The sequence below is a fragment of the Myodes glareolus genome, chromosome X (genome assembly GCF_982192425.1).
Source record: "Myodes glareolus chromosome X, mMyoGla1.1, whole genome shotgun sequence".
NCBI lineage: Eukaryota > Metazoa > Chordata > Mammalia > Rodentia > Cricetidae > Myodes > Myodes glareolus.
Genome location: NC_142053.1, coordinates 1,515,636 through 1,527,561, shown reverse-complemented (window position 1 = coordinate 1,527,561; position 11,926 = coordinate 1,515,636). Strand labels below are relative to the sequence as shown.

The 11,926-nt window shown below is 43.3% G+C and overlaps 1 protein-coding gene across 1 annotated transcript; it reads right to left on the bottom strand.

Annotated features, from left to right (window-relative positions):
- Positions 1–396: 396 nt before the first annotated feature.
- Lage3 (L antigen family member 3) lies at positions 397–1,723 on the bottom strand. The gene is made up of 3 exons (XM_087902498.1): positions 1,448–1,723; positions 1,033–1,161; positions 397–730 (listed from the first exon to the last, which is right to left on the bottom strand). Exons 1-3 carry the CDS (start codon positions 1,645–1,647, stop codon positions 616–618), a joined length of 444 nt encoding a protein of 147 aa, XP_087758624.1. The 5' UTR covers positions 1,648–1,723; the 3' UTR covers positions 397–615.
- Between the last annotated feature and the right edge of the window lie 10,203 nt (positions 1,724–11,926).

Sequence of the window (11,926 nt, the reverse complement as noted above, 5' to 3'; positions counted from 1 at the left end):
GGTGTGGGGTTATTTACATAAGTATGAGCAACTTAACAGTGGTTATACTACTGAAGAAAAACAACTCCCTTTCCCCAGTGCCATTAACTGCCAATATCTCCTCAGAAGAGGGGCCTCATGATATTGCTATACATTTATTATACTGATAAAATTCTAATACCAAAACTTTCCCAAAGTGGAGGTACTAGTGAGCCTTGCATGAGGGTGCATGTAGTTTTAATTTTCCTTTATTTCTGAAATTGTCTTCATCTACTTTCAGTGTTGGGATTGAATCAAGGACCACATACTTTAGGTGAATATTTCTATCTTATACTAACAAATACCTGAATTCCAGAGCCTCTCCTCTGATACAAGGAAAAAGTCAAAGAAAATCTAGAGGATGAAAATAAACTCAAATGCAGATTAGAAGCACAGCTTTATTTTCTTCAGCAACAAACATTTAAGCACCAGACTAAACAAGTGGCCCCTAAGTACCTGAAGACCAAGTCAGGCAAAAAAGAAAAAATATTAGGTCCCGCATTTAAGTAGCAGCTACTATTTCTGGAATCTCTTGCTTGTACTGCTTAGGAGGGACCGGACATAAGGTCAAACTTGAGCGCCTTCTCCCAGCCAGGCTTAACGAGAAAGTGGGGGCCCAAAGCGCTGTATGGTGTTCACCACTAGGGAAAGCTGGTCAAGAAAGTTCATGATGGAAATTCGGAGGAGGCGAGAGTCTTCCGAGATCCAGTGTCTATGAGAGAGGAAAAATAATATTGTTATTAAGTTCAAATTCATAATTCCTATCTTTCTTTCCTTTTTTTGGAAAGAGAGAATCTCACAATGTAGCCCTGACTGGTCTGGAATTCATAGAAATATCTGCCTCTGCTTCCTACCGTTTCTTGATCTCCCCTCATATCCTGCAGATAAAGACTGGTCCAGTGCATCAAGCCTCTCCTTAGAGTCGCCCTAGTGTGCCATCTCTAAGGAAGTGCAGTCTTGGGTGGAGAATAGCCCAGTCACCTACCCAGAATGCCAGACTATTTCAGCACTTACACTTCCAGCACGCAGCCGCTCACTTTAAGCTCCTTCCCCAACAGTCCTTGGTGCGGTTCAGCATCAGGAGCTAGGGACCCACAGGCGATTTCTGCCTCCAAAGAGGTCGGGAAAGGCACTGTAAGGGCGCTGATGGAGAGTCAGGAAAGGCGCAATCTTGAATCAATTTTGCCTCCTTGGACCTCTAAAACCATCTCATCCGGTTTAAGCTCCCCAGACTAAATCTTTCACACTACTTGGGCAATTCCTGCTCATTTCCCTTCACCCTCTGGTCCCGCTCCCCTGTTCTCTTCTCATACCCAGACCGCCCAAGGTTAAACATACCTCAATCACCGTCCCCCCAGCCCCCCGACTACCCCTTTCCCAGCTTTAAGCATCCAGAAGCTGGCCCAGTTGTCTCTGTCCGGTAGGATACAATCTGTGATGTCGGATCCCCGGCCTTTGGGTTAAAGGCATGGTGCTTTTGCTCGAACCGGAGACTTCCGGTGCTCGTGCAACAGGGTGAGCTCCACTGGGGATAACTGCCACTGTGCCTGCATCGCCGGGACAGCAGCGGCTAGTCAGTGAATCCGTGCCATGTGCAGTGTGGCTTAACCCTCGATGTGCTCCCTGCATGTCTACAGCTATTCCACTTCGCAACCCATCCTCCGCCACCCCGGCAACCCAAAGCCCGCCTTATCCTCCGGAAGCTCCGCCCTCGCTCAGGTTGCCAAGCCCCACTTGCACCTGCGCGAATGGCCAGGCGACAAAGTTGCTAAATTGGGTCAGTCCCACCCGGAGACCTCTGCCCGGATCTAAGAGGTTGATCTGGTCTGCATCTGCCTCCAAAGTGCCTTACCACACCTAGCTTTCCCTCCAGTTTCTTAAAAGCGATCTAAGGAGTCGCACAGTAGTAGCACACGCCTTTAGTCCCAGCACTGAGAGGCAGTAGGGGCTGGATCTCTGTGAATTTGAGGCCAGCCTAGTCTACAGAGCAAATTCCGGGACAGCCAGGATTACACAGAGAAACCCTATCTCGAAAAACCAAAAAAAAAAAAAGAAAAAAAAAAAAGAAAAAAGAAAAGAAAAAGGAAAAACAAAAAGAAAAGAAGGAAAAGAAGAAAAAAAGGATCTAAGGTGATATTTACCCCAAACCAAAACAAAGCAATCAAAAATAGCAATAAAATACTATAAACAAAAAAAAATTGGCCTAGTGGGATGTTGCCTGCCTGAAATTCCAGCATTTAGGATAGCGGCTCTCATCCTGAGTGAGGTAACCCAGACACAGATAGACAGATAAGCAAACATGGTATACACACACTCATAAGTGGATAAAATAAAATAAAGGATAACCAGCCTGCTGGCCACAACCCCAGAGAAGACAGGAAACAACAAGAACCCTAAGAGAGACGTACATGGATTCCCTCCTGGAAAGAGAGATAGACAAGATCTCTTTGGTAGTGGCAGCGGGGGTGTGGGGGCGCGCGGGGGGGTATGGGGTGTGTGTGTGTGTGGCAGGTGTGGGGTGTGGGGTGTGGGGAGGTGTGGGGTGTAATAGGGGAGTAGTGAGATGAGGAGGGGAGCAGGGAGGAGAACATGAGGGATCAGAAAGATTGAGTTGGGTGCAGGACACAGAGGGAGAGCAAGGAAAGAGATACATTGAAAGAGGGAGCCATTTATGGGGTTAGTGAGAAATCAGGCACTAGGAAAATTCCCAAGAATTCATAAGGATCTTAAAACTGTTAAAACTTGGTTTTGTCTTCTACAGATTAGGATTATACTCTAGGTCTCAGGACCACAGCTAAAAACTAGAGACTAAAATATTCCTTCTAATCTTCTTGCCTCTACTAATATTGATAAGATGTAACTGATTGGGTAAGCTGTATGTCCAAATTTAACTTATACAACAACAACAAACCCCCAAAATGAAAACCAAAAGAAAACAAAAAGCAAGACAGATAAAACAATTCTGAACAATAAACAAACAAACAAAAACAACAAAAAACTTCTGAAGGTCTCACCATTCCTAATTTCAAGTTGTACTATAAAGTTACAGTATTAAAAACAGCATGGTATTGGCATAAAAACAGACACATTGGCCAGTGGAATTGAATTGAAGACCCATATAAATCCACATACCTATGGACATCTCTTTTTTGATAAAGAAGCCAGAAATACACACTGGAAAACAAGACAGCATTTTTAACAAATGGTGCTGGTCAAACTGAATGTCTGCATGTAGAAGAATGATAATAGATGCACCCTGCACAAAACTCAACTCCAAGTGGATCAAAGACCTCAACATAAAACCAAATGCACTGAACCTGATAGAAGAGAAAGTAGGGAATAGCCTTGACCTTACTGACATAGGAGAAGACTTTCTGAATAGAACACCAATCTTGCAAGCATTAAGATCAATAGTTAATAAATGGGACCTAATGAAACTGAAAAGCTTCTGTAAGGCAAAAGATATCATTCAGACAAAGCAGTAGCCTACAGAATGGAAAAAGATTTTTGCCAACTCCACATTCAATAGAGAACTAATATCCAAAATACATAAAGAATTAAAGAAACTTAATAACAAAAAATCAAATAATATAATTTAAAAATGGGGTATAGGTCTAAACAGAGAATTCTCAATAGAGGAAACTCAAATGGCTGAGAAACACTTAAATGATAAATGCTAAAATATATGAAGGTGATCCTAATAAAGTCTCCAAATAATGACGGAGATGCAGTCCAAACTGGCGATCTCTTGTCACCAAATGACACTTCTAGTATCACAACTGGGCTACATCCAATTGTGTTGTTGGTCAAGGGGTTCCATGGAAACCCCCAAACAACCCAGTTTTGGTGCGGGAGAATTATCTGTATTCTGTCAATCATATTTTAATAAAATGCTGATTGGCCAGGCAGGCAGTATAGGCAGGAGAGCCAGACAGGAAGTAGAAGTGGGGCAAAGAGACTGGGAGTATTCTAGGAAGCTCCCTCTGTCAGTTCTGCCCAGACCACCAGAGAGGAAAGATGTAAGCTGCCCTGCTGGAAAAGGTACTGAGCCATGTGCTAATGTAGATAAGGATAATGGGGTAACATAAGTTATGAGAGCTAATAAGTAGCCTGACCTAATGGGCCAATCAGCTTTATAACTTATAGAGATCTCTGTGTGATTGATTTTCTTTGGGGTTTGCCGGCTGTGGGGTACCAGATGGGACAGAAACCCCAACAAGCCGGCCCCTCATGTTACACAGTTTGTTGCCAAGGTATAGATTGCTCTCTTCAAAGTAACAGCAAAGGCCCATTGCTCAAGACAAGACCCACAGAACTTATTGAACATGGATAGGACAAGCTGGTATCTACACAGAACCTTCATCCCTATGTTCTAGTGTATTTGGTACAGGAAAGTACTCTACAGGCTCTCAAAAGAGAAACGAGCTGGGCGGTGGTGGCGCACGCCTTTAATCCCAGCACTCGGAAGGAAGCAGGCGGATCTCTGTGAGTTCGAGGCCAGCCTGGTCTACAAGAGCTAGTTCCAGGACAGGCTCCAAAGCCACAGAGAAACCCTGTCTCGAAAAACAAAAACAAAAACAAACAAACAAACAAAAACAAAGAGAGAGAGAGAAACAAAACAACAACCCAGTCACAAACTCTTTGATCTACAATGCTTTCCTGAAAAATATGCTAGGCAATGGTGGCTCAAATCTTGTGGGAGTAATCAACCAATGTCTGATTTGACTTAAGCCTTACTCCATGAACTGGAATATAGTAGTTAATCTAGTAAAGTCACTACTATCTATTGTATCTAGAATAAACATTAGAATGAAATAGTTGCTTTCTAGAAGTACCTTGAAAAATTGTTATAGAAAACAGTGATTTTTTTTGTTATTTATACAGTTGTTTTTCTGAAGGAACTTTACAGCTTTTGCGTGACTTTAGTCACCATATGGACCTATCAAACCTGGGATGTCATGCATTATTGAGTATTTCAAACAGTGCACAATAAAGACTAAAGTTGCAGTTGTGTGATGTTTTCCTTTACAAAACATATAGATTAGATCAGGGGCTTTTGTATGAGGAACTTGTTTTACCCAAAAAACTTCTGTGTAACAATAAATATGCTTCCGCATGGCTCTTTGGGGTTCAGTCTGTCAGAGACTGTTCCTTCCTGCTACCTCAGAGCCTGATTATATCTTGGAGGGACCTCTTTCTTTGATCATCCCTCATAACTCAGAATATCAACAATAGAACCCATACCCAACACTGCTCGGGTGAGCAAGAAACAGAGACTAGATATCCCAGAAACCTAGGGTAAAATCAGATACAACTTACTGGTATTAAAAGTAGAGATAAAATGACTCCTAATGACATTCTGCTATGCTCATAGATCAGTGTCTTATTCAGTTACTCTCAAAGAAGCTTCTTCTGCAGCAGATAGGAACAGAGACCTACATACAGCCAGATATTACCACAGAGAGGAGAAGAAGGAGAGGGAGAGGGAGGGAGGGAGGGAAAGAGAAAGAGCACGGAGCACACAGCTCTAAATTGAATGTCTCAATCAAATCCCTCCTCTAAGAACTCAGGGAGCATCATGGAAATGGGGAGGTGGAAAGAGTGTAAGAATCAGAGGAGATGGAGGACACCAAGAAAACAAGAACCTCTAAACCAACTGATCAAAGCTCACATGAACTCAGAGACTGAAGCAGTAAGCACAGGGTCTGAACCAGGTCCTTTGTGTATGCGTATTATAGCTTTCATAATATAGTATTTTAATATTATGTATTAAATACATAATACAGTATTTTGTATTTTAGTATTTTCATGGAACTCATGAGTGTGTGAATGAGTGGGTTTCTGATTTTTATGCCTTCTTTTGGGGCTCTTTTCCTTCTGTTAGTTTGCCTTGTCCAACTTTGATGTGATGGCTTTTATCTTATTATATTTTATTTTGTTATGTTTTGTTGTTATCTTTTAGATGCCTGTTCTTTTCTAATGAGAGATAGAAAGGGGGTAGAAGGAGAGGGGAAAGTGTAATCAGGATATATTGTTTGAGAAAATAATCTATTTTCTTCTTTTTTTTATTTTTGAGACAGAGTTTCTTTGTGTAGCTTTGGAGCCTGTCCTGGAACTCGCTCTGTAGACCAGCCTGGCCTTGAACTCACAGACATCTGCCTGCCTCTGTCTCCCAAGTGCTGGGATTAAAAGTGTACACCACCACTGCCTGGCAAGAATCTATTTTCAACGAAAGGGGGAAAATTAAAAAGAAAATTTAAAAATGAAGATGCTATGATGAAATCAATTACTTTGTAGGGTAACCTAAAAGATTATTTAATTTTTATTTTTTGTTTTTGTTTGTTTTTGAGATGGAGTCTCTTAATATATTCCTAGCCATCCTGGAACTATGTAGACCAAACTGGCCTCAAACTCACAGAGAACCACCTATCTCTGCCTCCTGAGTGCTATGATTAAAGGCATGCACCATCATGCCTGGCTTTTAACATTAATTTTTAAATGGGAGAAAAGCTGAGGATATGTTTTATTGGTTGAATTCTTTCCTAGAGTGTACAAGGCTCTGGGATCAATCTGTATTACCACCAAAAATACACAAATAAGCAGACATACCCAAACTGGACATGGTAACACTCCTGTGATTCAAGTACTTGAGAGGCTGAAGCAGGAGGATTGCCATGAGTTTAAGGCTAGATTGGGCTAATATAGAGAGTACTTGGTAGTCTTCCTGTCTCATGAAACAAGGAAGTAAAAGACCAAAAAAAAGAAAGAAAAGAAAAAGAAAAAAGCAGAGCAGGAATTTAACACACATGCAGATACACATAATTACTGTGGTAAAAATTTCAGGAAGGCTAAACCAGAAACTACTTAAAATGCTTTTCTATAGGGAATTGAGATAGCTGCTCTCCAGGCTTGTGCAGCAAATGCTTTTACCTGCTGAGTCACCTTACTGTCCCTTTTCCATTTTTTTCAAGACAGGATTTCTCTGTGTACCTTTGGAGTCTGTCCTGGAACTCGCTTTGTAGCCCAGGCTGGCCTTGAACTCAGAGATCCACCTGCCTCTACCTCCTGAGTGCTGGAATTAAAGGTGTGCATCACCACCACCTGGCCCCCTTTTCTATGTTTTAAAATTAATTTTTTTGTAAAGAATCTTATTGTTGGTCAATTGGTCTCTGTGTCCTGAACGGAAATGATCCTTCCACCTTAGAGTTACTTGAGTAGCTGGGACTACAGGTATGCACCACCACATCCAGCTAATTCAATGCCCTTTATATATAATTCTACTACTATACTCTCTTGTGCTTCCTTCTTAGCATATTTAATGTGGATAATGGTCTGGATGAGGTGAGTGTGAAGCTATTTTGGGTATATGTTAAGATAGACTTTATCTGGTAGAACAAATGAGTAAATATATCGATGCTGTCAGAAGCTAGAATTTTCACTGTGGAATGAGAAGGTGTGAAAGAACTGTGACACAAAATTATGGCTGAAGGTTTTAGCGTGAACTTGTGATTTCTTCTTCCTTCTTCTTCTTCCTCTTCCTCTTCGTCTTCTTCTTTTTCTTTCTCTGTAGCTTTGGAGCCTGTCCCGGAACTAGCTTTTGTAGACCAGGCTGGCCTCAAACTCACAAAGATCTGCCTGCTTCTGCCTCCCAAGTGCTGGGATTAATGGCATGGGCCACCACTGCCCGGCTTGAACTTGTGATTTCTTAATATATATGGGTATATATATTTCTAAGGCTTGTCCATTATAGGAGTCTAGAAATAGTGACCACATCTTTCACATAAATCTTAGTTTCTAAATACCATTCAATAAACAGAGAAACAAACAAATACCATTCTCTAGTAAAAGTCAAGGGCAATAAAGTTTATAATGTGGGCCTGGAGTATATTGTGGTGCTTAGAATAAAGTTATTGTAACAGGAAGGAGGCATGAGAGAATGTCCCAAACTTTCATGGCTCTTTTCTGAAAGGTTCAGTTGGATGGAGGATGCTCAAACTGTTCTAAAATGTGGTTTGGCGGCTCTTCTTGTGTTACTTTGCCATGTACACATAGACATGAAAGAAATCACAAGTTCACACCAAAAACTGCCTCATTAATTAATCTATCCCTTGTGAATATCCAACTCAATGATGCTCACCATAAAAGCTGAGCTACTGAGTCTGCCACTCCTGTTGGCCCACCAAATATCTCATCCCAGCTCTCAGAACATTTCTGTCTTTGGGAGACCACCTGAGCCGGGACCTTCATTTCTGCTGTTATCTCTGGTGTGATAGTGATCACATCTCGTACCTAGGACCAGGGCCCCAATCTGAGAGTCAGGAAGGGTTCTCAGGAACTTCTATTGAGCATGGAACAGGGAATGGATTATTGCTACTTGGGTGTACGTGTGGCTCAGCAGGGCACAGTGCCTATGGCAAATGTTCCAATCCCTGATGAGGGCCCCAAGAGTTTAGAGTCTGTTGGTATATGGAGGGCCATACCAAATTCAGGGCAAAGGGAGGGTCTGCATCCTGTGGTCACTCTATTTCCAGCAAGTTCCCAGCCTCCTCCTATGGCCCCCTTCCTATTGCTCATCCAAGCAGCATTTGTCATCTCTTGTCTTTCCTCCTCTTATCTGACATCCCTGTCTGACAGAGCTCCCAAAAGCTTAACACTGAATGAAAAAAGAAATAAAAGGAAAAGGTAACGAGCATGACTGCTCCTAGGTGTAGTGGAGGCGAAAGTTTATTGTAGACATGTGGGAGAGCATAGCCAGAGGCAGGGACATCTGGGGGAGTCCAGTGTGGACATGATCCTGACCCATGTGAAGATAGTGTCAAGGGGAAAGGGACCAAGAAGCCAGGAAGGTAAAGGCCAGACAAAAAGGTCAGGCAACCAAAATGATTAGATTATATATAGAAGAGCAGCCCAGCCTCCTGGGCTGGAGAAATTGAGCATAGGGGATGTGGAATGCCAGCCAGGAGGATCCTGGAATAGGTAGGGACTGAGAGATATGGGAGGACCTGGTGGCTGTGTCTGCTTTGATATGTTCAGTAGGCATCTCAGCCATTTGTTCTGGATCTGAGACCTAACAAACATTACCTATTTGTCTCCATTCCTTTGTACACACATCTTGAGGACTCCTTGGTCTGTCATAAAGGCAGTAACCGACATATTAAGAACTCCAGAGACAGGCTTCATCTTGTCCCTGTAGTGGCAGTACTGATGGTCTCTCCCTTCTGGAGGCCTGCTCTTGACTTGCACTTGGGACCACCTCCTGTCAATCAATGCCTTACCTCCGCTCCCTTCTAAACTCCTCTGGTTAGTGAAGCTGGCTCCTTGAAGTTGAGACCTCTCCTTTCTTCCTTAGCTCCTTTCTCAGGGCAGCCACCTCAGTCATCCATCCAGTATCTAAGACTCTCTGTGTAAAGAAAATTCCTGGCTATAGCAGTATGTTTATATGAGCCCAAAGAATAAAGCTAGACCTGGGTTCAAGTTATTGCTCATCTACTTACTACATTTGGCAGTCAGAAGAGAATGAAACGGGAAGTGCTCTGCATAGAAATACAATAGTTGACTATCGAAATGAGTCTTCCTGCTTTTCTGGATCAGCTTTTCCATTATAGGGCCCCCTTTGAGGGCTCTTCAGTCATCTCTATGTCCAATCTTATCTCCTGTCCCTGACCTCCCACATATAGCCACCCCAGCCTCCCAAGGCAATCAGTTGTCAATTGGACCCCTTCCTACACTTGTAAATTTTCTGTTTCAGGCATAGCCTGATTCCTGAGGAACCCTCTTGTTTTCTTGCTGTATAGGTAGCTGCTACACAGCAAAACCTGCCAACTGTACCATTAAATAAACTCATCTAAACACCACTGTCTCATCTCTGGCTAAGATGACCACTTTAAAGACTTCTAGTGCTCTGAATTGAGGAGCACTGGCTCAAGAGACTCGTGAACATGTCCATGTTTTGTTTCTACCTTTAGAAACTTGAAGAGTCTTTGGATGCAAGTCTCAGAAAACATTCCTTGTCTTGAGTCCTCATCCCTTCTTCCTCTACTATCTCCAAGGGAGTTGAGCCCTTTCTGGTTTAGTTATTTCCTGTAGTGGACAGTTGCCATCTGCATCCACCAGAATGAGGGACAGCTGGTACAGCTCACATGTGCCCAGGAAAGCAGACCAAGACCGGCTGAGTAGCTGTTAACAGATAATCAACAGCTCCTTTTCCCATATGCCCAGCCCAAGTAATTACACAGGATTCAGTTCTGACCAATAAGAGACAGCATTTATTTGCTGGGGCATCTGAGACAGAAGCTATGCTACAGAGAGAAAGTGCTCCTCACTGGCAGAGAATGAAGGGTTTTGATGAAGCTGCAGGCAGCCACCCTTTGATTCTTGGAAGTAGTAGTAAGGATGAAGTAGATCATGGAGAATTCAGAGGGAGGCAGGAAAAAAGCCGGTGAAATTGTTCATCCACTGCCAGTACTCCTGGGCTTTTTCAGTTTTATAAGTCATCATGTTTCCTGTGTTGTTAAACCAATTATCGGAAACCAAAAGCAGCCTAGTTTATTAATAGAGTTCATTTTGGTGAAAAGTCTTACATGCACCTTTAGTGTTATTTAATTTTTCAAATACGTTCCCTGACTCAAAGTGAACAAGGACATTGGTAAGCTTATTATCTGAGCTGCCAGTCCATATATGTGCTCACAAGCAGGTCCCTGATGTGATATCCCAAGTCTTAGGGAGGACCAGGGTCTATCAGCTGCTCATCCCCTCAGGCCTCACTTTAGTTTATCATTCCATTATGGGGACTCAAGATTTGTCCCAGGAGGCCCTTGGGCAAGAAAGGCAAGTGTAGCCCTGACAACATTCAGAGTGGCTTCCTTGGCAAGAGTGGAGGGGCAGGAGTAGTGTCCTGAAGGTGGCTATCTTTCAGCCTCAACTGCTCCCAGGGGGTCCTCCTCAAAGGAGCTAGTACTTACATGACCTTTAGCACCCAAGCATAAGTACAGTGAAAAGAAGAATCACTGTCTTCAGCTTACATCTCTATTTCCTCCTCAGCACCCTGAGTTTCTTCTTAAGCAATGAAGGTGTGCAAAGTAAAAGCCCCTGTACACAGGTGGCAGAGGAAGCATCCATCTCATGTTGTGAGTGAGAGCTGGGTGAGAAGATCAAGGCAGAGTCCTAGTTGTGACAATGCCTTGCCGAGTCACATGCTGTCCCTCATGGATGAGACCCACTTCCAGGAGGAGCCAAGCAGATAGGGTGACCCCAAGAAGAGCTATGTCATGAAGGCCCAGGATACTCCATCTGTGGCCCATGCTTGGCTTCAGTTTGCTTACTGAACACAAGGTGGAACTATGCAGGTGATGAGAGCAGAGACTCCCACTTTGAGCTGGCAAAGGGGGAAGGAAACTTATTCAGGTCAGATGAGTGGCCATCATTGAACAGATTCAATGCTTGGGGACCAAAGTGGCACAGAAACTTGACTCAAGTCATACAACAGAGCTGGGGTATCTTTCTGATCCTCCAGCTCCTAACTGTGTCATATATCAAAAGCACACTGGCTGCTGCAGCAGAGGGGCCCTGGATGGCTACCACTTGGCTTCCTATGGAGATTTGCCAAGGGCTATGCCAGATACACTAGAGGGCAAGTGACAGGGACTAGTGGCTTCCTGAGGGAGTTATTTGAGGATGTATGCTGAGTGGGCTAAATGGGAATGGTAAGGCCCATCCCTCAAAACAGCATACTCTTTCTCCTACAGAGGCACTTCTAAGACTGGCTAGACTTGGACTCTGGCTGTCCCAAGCCATTGCTAGGTGTCTCTACAGTGCAGCCTCAACTGTCCTGTGGGAGGCAGAAGAGAATTCAGGCCAAGTACTTTGAGTAGTGCCTAGCACCTAGCAAGAGCTGGGTACATACCAGCTA